The sequence below is a fragment of the Asterias rubens genome, chromosome 4 (genome assembly GCF_902459465.1).
Source record: "Asterias rubens chromosome 4, eAstRub1.3, whole genome shotgun sequence".
NCBI classification, from domain to species: Eukaryota; Metazoa; Echinodermata; class Asteroidea; order Forcipulatida; family Asteriidae; genus Asterias; species Asterias rubens.
Window position 1 is genome coordinate 21708 of NC_047065.1, and position 16814 is coordinate 38521.

Sequence of the window (16814 nt, forward strand, 5' to 3'; positions counted from 1 at the left end):
CAAAAAAGTTTGCTTACAGGATTTATGAGACTTGGCACTGGGCCCAGTTTTATAAAAAGTTGCTAAGCACAAACAAATCTTGCTCAGAAGAAACAGGTAGCCAGCCAACATTCCATGAGTTTCATATTGTTGCCACTGGTGCATCACCCATATTTTTGCTTAGCAAGGAATCTGTATTTTCTGCTTAACAGCTTTATGAAATTGAGTCCTGAACTGTGATTGCCTACAGGTTTGCTGGTTCAGAAAATAAATTATTTGGTTTTGATTGTTTGGCAAGAAGTGAACTGTGACCTTTAAACCTTGATGACCTACCTGAGACTTGATTGTCGTTTTCTAGTAGTGCCTCTACGTTCTCCTCGGCTGGTATGCTGTGTATATTATCCAATGTAATTTCATCCTGATACCCTTCACCAACCATTTGAATGACTCGGTCCTCATACTGATTATCCATGACGGTGACTCGGATAGACCCCTCAAAGCGATGGGCCACGTCCGGCTTGAAGACTGCCTGGAAGGTTGACTCCTCACCAACACCGACAATGATGGAGGCTGTATGAGGATGGCGAATCAGTTCTTCACCCTCATCTGAAGGTCACAATCCAGAAAGATACATATTAGAAAAATCAGGATATTAAACTGTAAGAAAAATACTAGGAGAATCTTAATGAGTACATGTACAAGGGCTGACTGACTTGGGGTGCAAAGGCTGGTGACACACATTGGGTGCAAGGGCTGACCAACTTGGGGGGGGGGGATAAGGGCTGACCAACATATGGAGCACAAAGGCTGACCGACATGGGGTGTAAGGGCTGCTGACCAACAATGGGTGCAAGGGCTGACCAACTTTGGGGGTAAGGGCTGACCAACTTAGGGCTGACCAACTTAGGGCTGACCAACTTTGGGGGTAAGGGCTGACCAACATATGGAGCAAAAAAGGCTGACTGACTTGGGGTATAAGGGCTGCTGACCAACAATGCGTGCAAGGGCCGACCAACTTTGGGGGTAAGGGCTGACCAACTTTGGGGGTAAGGGCTGACCAACTTTGGGGGTAAGAGCTGACCAACAATGCGTGCAAGGGCTGACCAACTTTGGGGGTAAGGGCTGCCCAACTTTGGGGGTAAGGGCTGACCAACTTTGGGGGTAAGAGCTGACCAACAATGGGTGCAAGGGCTTACCAACCTGGGGGGGGGGGGGGGTAAGGGCTGACCAACATATAGAGCACAATGGCTGACTAACATAAGGGCTGGTGACCAACATATGGGGCTGACTGACTTGGGTTGCAAAGGCTGTGACCAATATATGGTGTGCAAGCACTGATCAAAATTGTGGTTATTTTTTACAAGCCATTTATTATTATAAACCTTATACTGAGGTTTTTTTTTAGGGAAAAATCAGTTTATGAAGAATACTTTGCCCGAGGAAAATATAACCAAAAATAACATTTTGCTATTAGAAATACTTGGCCAAGCAGTCTAGCGCAGTGAACTCAAGTTCAGATGGCCTCGTCATCAGAGTGTGGGTTTTGCGATCATGACACTTTTTCATTCATTACACGCCAAAGTATTGTAAGGATGCACCCAAATTGGCAGCTACGGCTACAGGAGCTACGGCTGCTGCTAAGGGTGTTTCTAAGAACATCCTATACTTCAATGCATGATGACCTGTGATCCAGCTGAAGCCGTAGCTGTAGATACCAATTTCGGACACGGCATAAAATATAAGCAATAAATGTGAAGGACCAATTCAGAAAATTGGTTGAAGTTACTGACTGTCTAGATAGGTCTGGATATTTCCCTGCATTGGATAGATGAGTTTTGTCTCTGGTGAACTTTGAAGGCTGAACACTCCATTCGGATCAGTCAAATCAATGTCAACCTAAAGGAGAAACAAAGATAAAGAAACATGTCAACTTTGCAATATCAGTACTGGTATATAATCCTTGCATATGACGTTTACCAGCCCCAAAACAGTCCCCCTTTTGAGGTCAATGAAGATCTATTATTGGCTGAAAGTTGTGTGCAGTGTATACACAAAGGCTCTTTTCCTTTTTTTTTCACAAAAGATACACTCACCTTGCTCGGCAATGTCCCGTCATTCCTAAGGCACAGCTGCAGCGTCTGCGTTGATCCTAGCAGCAATCTCTTGAACAACAATAGAGGGCTCCCTTTCTTGTTGCGTATGGACGGCTTCTGGATTGACACACGAGGGAGGTTTCCCTCACCCTGGACCTCGAAGGATAGGTTCTTCTGCTTGGCCACGGCTCCACTCACCCCGTCCAAGATGACTTCAAACTGACCAGTGTATGTCTGGAAATGGGAAGTTTGTGACAAAGAATCGTCAGCTTACATTATTGTAAGTCCTAACAACTGGACACTTTGGAAAACTTGTAGCTACGCCTACAATTGAAACTAAGGATATTGCTAAGGATGTCCTAAAACCTTCAACGCATGTTGATGCAGAAAACTAGCCATAGCCCTAGCTGTAACCGCCATTTCCAAGAGCTTTTTATTATACCTGCTACCACCTAGCATTATACCCATAAGTCTTTTTTATAAAACTGGTTTAGCATATTTTGACCCGCCTCCTAAATTAAACTTATTGGTGTTATATCTGCCCAAAGTATTTGCTTAGCAAGGAATAAGCACAAGTTTTGTTACAGAAAAAAATTGTCTGTGGTGTTCGATTATATTTCCCCTAAATTACAGCGATTGAACTTTAATAAGTCGTTAATGCAATTTGTAAGGATTTTTAAAAATGAGGTTTAAATTTTTTTGAAATATTCAGTTTAAACGAAAAAGAACAATGACTGGAGATTTCTTATTCCTTTTTTCACACCAAGATTAAATTGGCCTCATTGTGAGGATAAGAAGTTCTTGAAACATTCAGACAAACACTCTTGTTTTGGCATGTTTGGTGAGATGTAGAACAAAGAGCCATTCCAACTGCACCTCTGTGGAACTCCTTGCCTGGTGCATGTTTCCCTTCAGCCTCGTTCTGGACTGTTTGAAGAGAAAAATCAATTCCTACCTCCAGCTCCGCTGAGTAATGATCATCTTAAACATTTTCTTCTTGTAGCCCCTTGCCGAGCGTGGCTTTAACCCTTGTTTTAGGTGTGACTGACTGCCACAAAAATATATAAATTTAGAAAATAAGACATGATGACCACCATTTCTAACCTGCATGGATGGTGGACCAAAAGTGACCATGGCGTAGACGTGACTGTGTGCTGGGATGGAAGCCCTGGATGGCTCTACCTCAAAAATGTCTTGCAGTTTGGAGGACGGCTTTGATGTGACCAGCTTGCATGCAAAGAGAACGTCACATGACACCTAATAAAAACAGAGAAGAGTATTGTTAGGATCAAACTACTTATAGATCAATTTGTTTATGTTCACAGAGTGAACAGTTACATGTCTAACCAAAGCCTTCCAATAATGTGCCAATGAATTTAAGGTGTTCATTAATTTACCACAGACTCTAACCTTGTTGGCATTGGAGATCTTGAACCGCGCTTTGACTTTGCGTCCGACCAGCACATGGCCAAAGATAAACTTGTTTTCATCCTCTCCATACACCCCGCCTCCATCCAGCTCCAGCTGGTGGCTGTTGAGGAAAACACTGAGGTTCTTAACGACACGGTGCTCCTCAAAGATGGAGGCCAGGTCCACCAGATTGATGCCTGGACTACAAGCCTCAGCTAGGATCTTGTAAGGAATGCCCTGTGGATGATCGGCAGGATCACGATCTGTGATCTCAATTGCAAGGTCCTGAAAGAAAAGATGAACAAAGATTGGTACCATTAGAGTGGCTATTAGCCTTATTTGCAGTGAACTTGCATAAAAAGTCTATCATGCAGAGAAACCATTCAGCATAACACGGCACTATGGTTAGTTTCATCGCTTAACAAACCGCCCGACTCTTTACCTCATCTCCTCTGCCAGTCATCTCTGGTGGACATTCTACCTGTATGACATGTGGGTTGTTGGGATACACAACGCCATACGCTGGGTAGACGGTAAACATTCATCTCTAAATTTCAAAGTAAAACAGCTTGAGATCAGATTCTTTACCTCATCTCCTCTGCCAGTCATCTCCGGTAGACATTCTACCTGTATGACCTGTGGGTTGTTTGGATACACAACACCATACGCTGGGTAGACGGTAAACATTCCCAGCTGAAGCCTTGTGGTGCTACCTCCACCACCACCGCCTCCACCACCACCAATATCTTGCCTGGTTCATTCAAAGACAAATAATAATATTAATAATAATAATAATGCTTTATACTTCACAATACCTATATGAATATTATTCTACTGCGCACTACCATAAATATAAACCAAAACAGAAAAAAATACGAAAAACACAAACAGTATTAGAAGGAATGAAGTGTCAAAAATGAGTTTTCTGTCCAAAATCCTGCTCTTAGCACTGATGTCATCAAGCAAGACGATCCTTCTTACAAGAAGTGCAGCATTCTTAACAACTGCTTGAAAGTGTCACACTTTGTGATTGTTACTATTTTAGAGCCAGTTTTTATTTGTACTGGTTTAACCTGTGTGCTATAAAAAGACAAAAGTATTGGTGCCACACTTTTCCAAGCCAAACAAACTGAAAGAGTGATTTAAGAAACAGGCAACTGTTTTTATGACATCATACAAGTGACAAGCTCAATTGTGCTGATAATGTGCTTGACTTGTCAAACTGCAGGATCCAATATCAATGCACTGCTTACAGACCCATAAGTATAGGCCCAGCAGCCACTTAAGTCCAGTTGTGCAAGATTTCTTGTGTCAGTCGTGCGCACTTCACACCTTGCAAGTGGACTTACGCACTTGCGTTAAGTTTAGTGAAAACGGCAGATGATTGAAGGAAACAATCCATTACTCGTTACAATTGTTCTTGATTTAGGCGCTATACAACTTGGTGGCGCTGTTTTGGCCGTCAATGTCCCTATATGAACAGTGTAAAGCAGATTTTTAGGAAAGAGCCAAAGCACAACTCTTCCCAAATATGGCCTTAGTCAGAAATGAGGCAAGCACTTTAAGCACTAGCCATCCATGCCACCACTATAGCAAGGAGAATACCAGAAGTCTGTAAAAACAACGTTCATGTAAAGCAGTACTGATGGAAAGTTGAGATAATCGGATTAAGTTAAGAATATAACCGGCATACCACTCGAGAAAGAAAGTACCACATCCCAAGATTAATCACATTAGTGTTCCATCATGCAAACAATGAAAAACCATTGCCGTAATCAACAACAGCAAAGTCAAATCCAAATTGTGTGAAATAAAGCTCTGGTGGTATAAAACACATACCCGTCAGAAATGGATTGAAGAGTAAATCCTCATACAAGAGACAATGTGTTCACAATTTTAGACCATATCGGAATTAGCGGATACAGCTACGGCTGACGCTAAGGTGTTGCTAGAATGTCCTATACTTCAACGCATGATGGTGGAGAAATCTAGCCATAGCCTTAGCTGTAGCCGCCAATTCAGACACTGTCTTTTATTCACACTGGTGTGTGCTTAATCACAGTGCATGAAAATTACCTGGTAGAAAGCCTGAAGTTTTTGAAGAAGACACCAACCAAAAACAAAATGATTTACAAAAATTGAAATGGTTAATCTTTTGTGATATTTAAAATTCCCAAGTTTATTTTAAAATCAGAGTCCTAAATCCTTTCTGGAACAAACTTTCTTAGAACTTTTTCAGCGTTTATATTTATAGAATTTATATTTGGTTTACTAAATATATGGACACACGTTTTCCTCACATTTCCTAAACCATCAGGGAACATTTTGGAAATTGGCTGTTAATTTGACAGCATGAGAGCAATTTGAACAGCGATTTTGTTTCGGGGGCACCATAATAACACTTTCATCTAAATTCAATGTATGCTATTTTCTTGTATCAATGAGCACATCAATAATACTAAGAACAACAACAAAAATAGTTTGTTTAACTTAAAAAGTTCAAACACGGTCCAAATGACTGTGAATGGAAGACACGGAAGGGGAAGTTTTACCTCATTGAGTCAGCCCTCTTGGGTTTAGCTACAGAGCGTCCTGAGCTAGATCCATCCCTTGATTTACTACGTTTGTTACCACCGGGCCTGTTGACAAATGACATCAATATGTAACAATAATAAAAATAGTAAACAGTTATTATGTAACACCAGCTTAAACTCTACAATCGTAGCCAAAATGCTTTGGCCATGTGACAATAAACATACCCTTTTTGTCTCCATGTAGATGTTGCTAACCCCAGCTTGAGCACAGATGGCACAATTAGAGCCAACAATGACTGTGAGCCAAGGGCAGGGGCACTAATGGCCAAGATTGTCGATAAGTGAGTTGCCATTGCAAGCAGGTAAAATGGGACAGATACAAAATAGAGGCAACCCGTCGAAACAGATGAGTTTTTAGGATTCCTTTGAATGATGCAGTAAAAGTGTTTATATTCGGTTTCATTGACATTAAACAACTTTGATTATTTGTATTCACCCTGGACAGCATGTCAGTCCATCATGATAATGTGGTTTCCAGTAACCCATTGAATCCATACAAGTTAGGTCTGATGAACAAAACTGCTGTTAAAGTCTTTCCAAACAACTTGAAAGTGGGCCCAGTTGAGTCTATAGGGAATTTGAATGATTCCTTACTTTAAACACTTTATTCAATTTAATTTCATATCACTTGAATAAGGGTCTAAAATAGTCAGTTTGATTTAGTTTTCCCACAAAACACTGATTTCTGTGAATGTTTAGGACAGCATTTAAAGACTTGATTATACAGCCAGCCTGTCAGTCATTTAACAGGCCTGGGCTGGATCTCACAAAGCACTAAAATTCACCTTCAGATGAGTTGGCAGTATTACCCTTGTGATTAGTATTGTGACATCAAATTTTGTTTAGCGATTAAAACTGATTTACAGTTAAGATCAATCTTAGCTCTTTGTGAACTCTGCCCCTGGATCTACACTGGGGAGACCAGGGGCCAATCTGCACTTTTACACTGGTCTTGACTTCAATATACTGTATTAGCTATTAGTGTGAGTGAGAATATGGAAGTGCCTTTTTACTCATGGGCTGCACCTTTGAAATTGAAAATTTAATCTTGTCTTTAGTTGGATCAACATGTACCTTGATCTAAATGCAACAATTTCATGGCCCAAAAATGACTATTGTAGACAATTCATAATTTCTAGAGGAGGTTTAAACGTATACAAAGGTGCAACTGGTTACAGAGACAATTTCAAACACCTGCTTAGGATGCTTAGCATAGAAAAAATTTGTTGTGCTAAAGAATCAGGTTTACCAATTAAAGTGCTTTGAAATGACCACTGGTTTTGACCGATTCTCTCTTAGTTCCTGCTCCCAGTTAAATCGGTTAAGCAGCCTAGTATGCAGGCCCAATTTTATGAAGATGATGTAAAGCAAGAATAAGTCACAACCAGTCACAAGTGAGGTACATGTACATTACAATCCATTTTGTCTGGCTACCTGTTTTTTGCTAAAGCATGATTTGCTTATTCTGAGCTAGTATTGTGTGCAAGCTAAGTAACAAAAGTGGGCTCAGCACTAATATAGACCCCTTATCACTGTGAAATTATGAAGGTCCTATGACCAACTGGGGACAGAGCAAGCTCAAACAACTCCCTCTTGGTCTTCATTTGACCCTTGATCAAGGGTCAAATGAAGACCAATTGTGGCTAAGATTTGTGCATGGTGCGAAACACACGTGCATGTTCAGGCCTTGAATTAACCCATGGCACCCACAGCAAAAGCCGTGCTGCCATGTACCTTTACTATGTGGTGCCCTATGAAAAGTTCCAATACAAGTTGACCTTTGACACAATTTTCCTCATAAAGGTGCCCCTATTACCAGAGCAAAATTTCTTTGCCCTTTCTGGGGCAAAATTTAAGGCCTGCATATTCTCATCATTTGAAACTCAGCAATGGCTGCCAATGCAAGGGTTTTATTATTTGAGCTGAAATGTTAGTTCCACTAAGACGGAAAGGGGTGGTTAATAAGCTTGTGGGGGGAAAAAACCCACAAAGGTGCAGGGTAGGCTTGTGGAAAACCCACTAAGGTGCAGGTTAAGCTTGAGGATAATAGACCGCTAAGGTGCAGGGTAGGCTTGTGGAAAAAAAATCACTAAAGGTGCAGGGTAAGCTTGTGGGGGAAAAAAAACCCACAAAGATGCAGGGTAGGCTCGTGGAAAACCCAATAAGGTGAAGGGTACAGCTTGAGGGTAATAGACCACTAAGGTGCAGGGTAAGCTTGTGGGGAAAAAACCACGAAGGTGCGGATGTTTTCTTGTTTACCTCAGGAACTGGAAAGAAGCTTTTGATGCCCGAGATCCACTATGATAGTAAGCAAGCATTATGAGGTTGAGCGGTCAAAGCAAATGGAAAACAGTATCAGGATGGAACAAAGATGTATATAAAATACATCTGGAAATGCAGCTATTAAGCAGATGACATGAACAAGGAGAAAATTTGAAAAAAGAGTTCAAAAGATCATCAGAGCATACCATTATTCTTTTCAAAACCAGCGCAACAAAAATTGGGGAGAGACCATGCTCATCTCATGAATATTCAAACATTTCTGGGGCAAGACTCATTCAACATGCCCTAGACTTGCACAGTAAGCCCTAACACGGTGCTTCTGAAAAAGTTTCCCACCCTATGCAAGATTATAAATAATTCTCATATGGTGACTACAATTGTAATCTAATCAATAACAAATATTTTGGCATTATATTACCAGAATTATTATTGCTATAATATTACCCATTATCACACAATTGTGAGTGGAATAAAACAAAAATAAAGGGCTTCCCGCATCAAAAGAGGCCAGATTGGATGTGGGACACACAGTGCATTATGTGTTTCTATGAGCGCATGTGTGAAAACAAATTGATCTTCAAGCAAACTTGACACAACTTAAAGCACAATATGGGAAGTTATGGCAGCGCGATGCCAAGAGTGTGATATGAATCATGCAATGTAGGCTTATATCACACCTATTGTGAGTGTTTATGGGTTGACCAATGAGAATCAAGAATTGCTGAAGATAAATCTCAATGCAGTATATTACTGACAATTTCAAGGGAAAATATTAGTGTCTACTTATTTTAGCGAATATACAACAACAATGAAACGAGAACAAGTGGAGAAGGTAACACTCAGAGCAATAACAGTCAAGCAAATGTTTAGGGAAAGCGAGAAATGGTGAGAAAACTTAGCTGAGCAGAAAATTTACCCATTTAAATGACTCAAACATGAAATGCACATAAAATGTAACTGCTTTACCCCAAAGGGAAAACCAAAATGAACAAGAAACAAACGTTGTTCAATCACATGGTTGCATAAAGAATTTTAGAAAAAAATCAGAGAGAGTTGGCAGTTGTGATACCATAGGCACAACTTGAGTTCCGTTAATAAGGACTACTTCAGAGTTATAAATGTTCAGATAAAGTTGAGGTAGACTTACACTCTCCCCCTTAGCAGGGGCTGCATTGGCTGCGAGTCACGGCTCATACGGTTGACAGTATATTTAAAATCAAACTCCCCCTTGTTCTCGATGATGAAGGATCGAGTGCGCCGCTGGCCAACCAGCACTGCGCCAAAGTTGATGTCACTGATCGGGTACACGTTGTACTTACTGAAGATGCTACGTACGCTGAGCTTGACAGGAATGCTGGCAATTGTCTCGCCGCTGTCAGAGATGTTGGGCTCAATAACCTGAAGAGGAAATTCCAAAGGAATAATAAATCCATGGATGCGATTTGCGAAATGGGAAAACCCCTAAAATGTTTTCCTCCTACTTACACTGTGCATCACCAGAAATTTAAAAAAATACAGGTTAGGACGCAATGTTTTCTCCCTTTGGTGACTGCTTTACAATCTATCAAGAAAATTTAAAGGAGGTTTTGAAAAAATCCGGAAAAATAAAATGCCTAGAAAAATTCACCTGATTTTGTTTTGGTAAAATTGTGAAAAATTTAAGGAACCTAATTGGTAAGCAGTATTTTGAATACGATAACGTGCATTGACCAGTTTCTTAATTCATAATGCTGCTTTAAGGTATGCAACTTTTCACTTACTTTAGCTGAAAGTTTTGCTGAAAAAAGGGCAGCCTGCATATTCACTATTGATTTGCAACATTGCACCATTAATTTGTTTGCAGTCAGTACTGGAAGGAGAATGCAGTGTCTATTTGCTGTGAATGAGCAACAAACTGTCACAGTACTTCAGAAGATTGTCAAAATTGTCCCAGTTTAGTGAGGTGACAGCGAGTACCAACAGCATCTCCTACAGCAGCATTCACAAATGGACACCAACCCTCAGAAATCTGAGAAACAATTCTTATCTACAAGTAAAATGGTTTGGGCAGAAAACTTCTCCAAACCAAACTACTTCAAAGGGAATACATTTTGACATAAATGAAATTACCAACAGCTGCAGTGCTCCTTACCAAGTAAGTTTTTAAGGTCATCTTTTTTAGTATTTAAGCATCAATGACCCTTCCTTTTAAACAGACTGCAGACCAAGTAACAAATTGACAAATTATGCAGCTAGGACCAGATTTCTGCTTCTGCCTTCACTTTAATAAGGCTTGCCTGATAACCTCAGCAAATGGCCTTTAGTTCAGACAGCCTTAAAAAAATAGAAACTTACTTGACATTTGAGGATAGGTTGGTCCCTGATGGTGACTTCCTTGCGAGACTTGAAGATAACCTGGACCTGTGTGGGTCGGTCATTGGGTACTAGAACACCCTTCTGAGGGATCACAGAGAACAGGTTGATGATCTCCGGCCCACTCACCTCGGTCGTCTCAAAATTGAAGCTAGGATCAAGAAAATATTTAAAACATTAAATGGAGGGTAAAGCGTATGTAACAGCAATTCGGGACCAAATAGAGTACATCTTCAATTTGGTAAAAACACAACTCCAAGAAAGATAAATCAACTCCACCTCACACCTACACTAGAATAGCCAAATATACACACACACACAACATTCACAGAAAAGAGAATAGCCAAATATACACACACACAACATTCACAGAAAAGAGAATAGCCAAATATACACACACACAACATTCACAGAAAAGAGAATAGCCAAATATACACACACACACAACATTCACAGAAAAGAGAATAGCCAAATATACACACACACACAACATTCACAGAAAAGAGAATAGCCAAATATACACACACACACAACATTCACAGAAAAGAGAATAGCCAAATATACACACACACAACATTCACAGAAAAGAGAATAGCCAAATATACACACACACACAACATTCACAGAAAAGAGAATAGCCAAATATACACACACACACAACATTCACAGAAAAGAGAATAGCCAAATATACACACACACACAACATTCACAGAAAAGAGAATAGCCAAATATACACACACACACAACATTCACAGAAAAGAGAATAGCCAAATATACACACACACACAACATTCACAGAAAAGAGAATAGCCAAATATACACACACACACAACTTTCACAGAAAAGAGAATAGCCAAATATACACACACACACAACATTCACAGAAAAGAGAATAGCCAAATATACACACACACACAACATTCACAGAAAAGAGAGAACATATATTAGCTGTTTAAACTGTTTCCTCAACAGTTTCTATCTTCTAACTTCTTGATGTTTTAAAGACAAATTATACCTTTGGTTTGTTTTATCATTCAATTGTTTTAATCCTGTATAAATGTAGTACAATAAAACTAACATGTGAAAAGTTCATTTCAAAAGTTGGTCGTGTTTTTGAGATAGCACCCAAAGTTTTGAGCGAATATCTTGGAGGAAGGATAAAGCGGCTATCGGCTTCTAACCAAAGGTTAATTACCAAAGGTTAATTACCAAAGGTTTGATAACCAGGCCTTATTGATTGGTCTAATATACTTGAAGGCTATTTCATATCGTCCCTTGTTCTTGAGAGAGCACGTCTGTTTGGTCTCATCCATTACCCTGATAGTACCAAATACTTTACACTATTGAAAGCTGCTATCGGCTTCTAACCAAAGGTTAATTACCAAAGGTTAATTACCAAAGGTTTGATAACCAGGCCTAATTGATTGGTCTGTTATATGTACCTGAAGGCTATTTTATATCGTCCCTTATTCTTGAGAGAGCACGTCTGTTTGGTCTCATCCATTACCCTGATAGTACCAAATACTTTACACTATTGAAAGCTGCTATCGGCTTCTAACCAAAGGTTAATTACCAAAGGTTAATTACCAAAGGTTTGATAACCAGGCCTAATTGATTGGTCTGTTATATGTACCTGAAGGCTATTTCATATCGTCCCTTGTTCTTGAGAGAGCACGTCTGTTTGGTCTCATCCATAACCCTGATAGTACCAAATACTTTACACTATTGAAAGCTGCTATTGGCTTCTAACCAAAGGTTAATTACCAAAGGTTAATTACCAAAGGTTTGATAACCAGGCCTTATTGATTGGTCTAATATACTTGAAGGCTATTTCATATCGTCCCTTGTTCTTGAGAGAGCACGTCTGTTTGGTCTCATCCATTACCCTGATAGTACCAAATACTTTACACTATTGAAAGCTGCTATAGGCTTCTAACCAAAGGTTAATTACCAAAGGTTGATTACCAAAGGTTTGATAACCAGGCCTTATTGATTGGTCTGTTATATGTACCTGAAGGCTATTTCATATCGTCCCTTGTTCTTGAGAGAGCACGTCTGTTTGGTCTCATCCATTACCCTGATAGTACCAAATACTTTACACTATTGAAAGCTGCTATTGGCTTCTAACCAAAGGTTAATTACCAAAGGTTAATTACCAAAGGTTTGATAACCAGGCCTAATTGATTGGTCTGTTATATGTACCTGAAGGCTATTTCATATCGTCCCTTGTTCTTGAGAGAGCACGTCTGTTTGGTCTCATCCATTACCCTGATAGTACCAAATACTTTACACTATTGAAAGCTGCTATCGGCTTCTAACCAAAGGTTAATTACCAAAGGTTAATTACCAAAGGTTTGATAACCAGGCCTAATTGATTGGTCTGTTATATGTACCTGAAGGCTATTTCATATCGTCCCTTGTTCTTGAGAGAGCACGTCTGTTTGGTCTCATCCATAACCCTGATAGTACCAAAGTCCAATCCTCCATCAGCCCCTTTAGGGAAGCTCATATCCAGGGCTACATCATACGCCTCGGCCAACACCTGAATATTCTCAGTCTGTAGAAGACCCATGATGTTCTCAACATCAGATACCTTAGGCAAATCAAAAGGGGAGATTTGTTTATATTATTAAATAAATAACCTAATAATAATCCGGGAATTTAACTCCCACTGGGGCAAGGCTATTTTTCATCTTGTGAAGAAGGGATGAATGCAAAACGAGACAAGCAGCAGCTCAGTGGTTAAAATTAGTGTAACCCTAGGGTTTCCAAAAAAGGTACAGGGGCGGATTCTTCCTAAACAACATGATGTGAAATGTCAATGACGTCTTAAACCGCAATGATATTGAACAACATCGAACAAAACAATAAGTTATTCTAGAGAGAAATTATTCCCCAAAAACAAAATCCTGCAGATGCACGGTGAAGTTTTACGACAAATATTTTGGGCTTGAACAAAGACAAATTTACTAGAGCGGGACTGGAACATGTGACCTCCGGATTATATTGGCGCTCTCTATTAACTGAGCTGTCTAGCCCCAAAGATTTGTTTAAATACTTTAATGAAAAGTGGTTTAAATAAAGTTCCTCTTACCTCAAGTCTGATCATCTTCTTGAGATTGGTGGGTCTCATTGCTCTGAAGTGAGCATTCAAAGCAAACTCAGACTTGGGATCAATGACCCCAGTATCTGTTGTCACTGAGAAGTCATCACCGAGATTCTCAAGCCCACTGGTGCGCCAAGCCACGGGAAGGAGGGTGCTGTTACGAAGGTAGATTGTCTTTGTGTCTTTCCTGAACGACAGTTATCAATTGAAAAACAACGGTTACAACCTACAAACCAATTAATAATATTGTAAGCAAGGCATAATGGGCTTCTTGATCTCTTATGGATTTAGGAAAAACAAAACAGGACAATATGAATAATAATATAAGCATTTATATAGTGCCCCACAAAGAACGGAGGGCTTTACAAATTACATAAAAACAAACTGTGCAATGAAAAAAATACCCCTGAAACAGTACAAGGAAAAATAGAAATGAAAAGTCCCTCCCAAAGATGAACTCTACACTGACTGATTAAAAGTTGTCTTTTTTAGGATAGCTCTATGTTTGTTGCTGACAAGTGCTAAATATTATTATTGTTTTTAATTATTAATTAATAAATTAACTTGAAAGATTAACACAATATTTTGACTGGAGACTTTGACTAATAACCTTACCGGTGAAGAAGAACTTTCTCAAAATGAAGTTGTTTTTTGTCCAGTTCCAGCTCGGGTCGCACTCCATAGCAACTAATCTTGAAGAGTATTGGTTCTGGATTCTCCTTGACACAACAGACGATGCTGTCCTCGAAGAAACCCTGGTTCTTAGGATAGGCCCACAGGGTCAACTCCTGCAAAAGGAAGAAAACAGACAAAATCATAGGGTGAACATTTTAAAACCTGCATTGTCCAAAACTGCATAAAGAAGAGTTAGAACTTAAACCTTTTTCCTCTGGTCTATATATTCTTTCATGATTTTTTTGAAAATTTGTGCCTTGGTATTTTTATGCTTGGCATTTATAACCCCTTTGCCGAGTTCCCTTTTTGGGAGGATCTTTTAAACAACCTAAAAACAAACAACAAACACACAGATTCAAAAGAGCTGACTCACGTGAGATTCTCCTGGTTTGAGTGACATTGCTGGTGGATCCATAAGGAATGTAGTGGCATTACCATCATGCTGAAAGCAGAAGGTTACTTCAGCATCCAGCGGAGATGAGTTATTGATGGTTAGCTTCTCCATGTTCTCAGGGTACTTGCACTCCTTATAGCGGTCCCTAGACTTTCCTGCCAGTAGGGGACCCATCTGAAGGGTTTCTGAGCTTAGAATATACTTCTTGTGGACAATCTCATCGGCGCGTTTGCTCTTCTTACGATGTGGGAAGACAATTCTGAAGAAGGAGACGAGAACAGGTTATAAACTCATTTTCTTTGTTTTGTCATTTTCATCCAAGGTTTGTTCATTTTTCAAGGAGGCGAGAAAGGTGCTTTCTTTTTCAAATTATAATGAAATCAAAATCAAAATACTTTCAACGAAAAATACTTCACCTTGGTTCACGACTGACGTTTGGGAAGGAGCATACACCCCGGCAGTACAACTGGTATCGCCGACGAGTCCCAATGATTTCAAAATTAAGGGTCTGATCAAATTGTCCCAGCTCGTCAGACTGGAAGCGAAGTCTTAGGAGAATCTCTGATTCAGCTGGGATGCTCCAGCGAAAGATCCCCAGCCTTAGGGGGGAAAAATACAATGAAAGGAAAGTTTTAATACTCAGTTATTTTACACATTTTTTAAAAGAAATATTCAATAATATTTCAGTGTCAGTGTAAAAATGTTGTAAGTCCTAAAGTACCACTAATTTTCAGTGCAATTTTGAAGTTGTCAAAACAGTGCAGCTAAATAAAACAGCCTGAATAAACGCAGAAAAAAGATAGCAACTGTCTCAACCGGGTGTAACCTTGACTTTGGCTCACAAACAAGACCTAGACCTTTGACCTTTTCACCCCAAAACATCTTTCCCTAAGGGCAACTCTCCTTTAAGTTCCAAATCCAAATGGCACTTTTACTGGAGTTACGATCTGGAAACCGCTTACCTAAACTCACCACTATGACCTTTGAACCTTTTCAACCCCAAACAATCCGATTTTTTAAAGTTAAACCAACTTACATCCCGTTCTCTCTAAGTTAAAGGAATGTTACAGAATTTGTAAGAAACCCCAATCGTGAAGATCACAGATTTACATAAAACTTACACAGTCTAATGATGATGATACGAGAAAACATCCCTTGAAATATTTCTGTCTGAAATGTCATATTTGATGAGATATAAATAATCAAATTTTGCAATGGAGTTTAACGCTCAGTGAGCGTTTTATTCATTTTTGTTTTGGCATCGATGCAATGCAAAATTATTTGTAATGGGCTTTCACTATTCTCTCTAGACACAGATGGCCAGTCGATCTCAAACTTCTACAGGTTTGTCAGTTAATGTAATGGTGGATTACATAAAGTACTTACACTGCCAACAACTGTTTTGTTAGCAAAACCAATTCTGTAATGTTCCTTTAAGTAAGCTCATTCAAGTTAAGTTAGTTTGACCCCACCCCTCCCCCAATGTCTGTGTTACTTACTTGGGATTCTTAGGTTCCTGCATGGCTGACATATCCCCAGCTGTGCTACTCTGACCATCAAAGTCTGATCCTGGTGTAGTGGTGCCTGGGGGTGGGGAGGTGACCACTAAGGACCCCTTGCGATTGCGGGAGCCTTTGGCAGAGCGACGTCTTGAGTTTACACTCTCTGCTCCTGTACGGGATTTGTCTTTGCCTTTTCCTTTGCCTGTTGGGGTTGTATGGTCGTCCTGAAAGCATAAACAGACGTCAAAAAAAGAATTTGAAGACAGCAGAGAATTATATTGTGATTCATAACTTCATATTAGAGCACTGGTACATTTGTTCAAGTCCCGCTCCACTCAATGTTTCTTTGTTCAAAACCCAAATTGTTTAAACCAAAATGAGTTAAACCAATGAATAATGTGTCAAGAAGGTTCAAACTTTGTTGCA

At 39.7% G+C, this 16814-nt stretch overlaps 1 protein-coding gene across 1 annotated transcript in view; it reads right to left on the reverse strand.

Moving 5' to 3' along the window:
• LOC117288946 (hydrocephalus-inducing protein homolog) overlaps positions 1-16814 on the reverse strand; it is a 72311-nt gene that overhangs the window by 16807 nt on the left and 38690 nt on the right. The window contains exons 48-63 of the mRNA XM_033769823.1: positions 16386-16612; positions 15303-15485; positions 14866-15145; positions 14433-14605; positions 13806-14004; positions 13105-13304; positions 10694-10862; positions 9507-9757; positions 8336-8374; positions 6035-6121; positions 4071-4233; positions 3483-3767; positions 3177-3329; positions 2073-2306; positions 1770-1875; positions 313-585 (exon numbers count right to left, since the gene is read on the reverse strand). Coding sequence (XP_033625714.1) covers positions 313-585; positions 1770-1875; positions 2073-2306; positions 3177-3329; positions 3483-3767; positions 4071-4233; positions 6035-6121; positions 8336-8374; positions 9507-9757; positions 10694-10862; positions 13105-13304; positions 13806-14004; positions 14433-14605; positions 14866-15145; positions 15303-15485; positions 16386-16612 — 3022 coding nt within the window. The remainder of the gene's footprint in view (positions 1-312; positions 586-1769; positions 1876-2072; positions 2307-3176; positions 3330-3482; positions 3768-4070; positions 4234-6034; positions 6122-8335; positions 8375-9506; positions 9758-10693; positions 10863-13104; positions 13305-13805; positions 14005-14432; positions 14606-14865; positions 15146-15302; positions 15486-16385; positions 16613-16814) is intronic.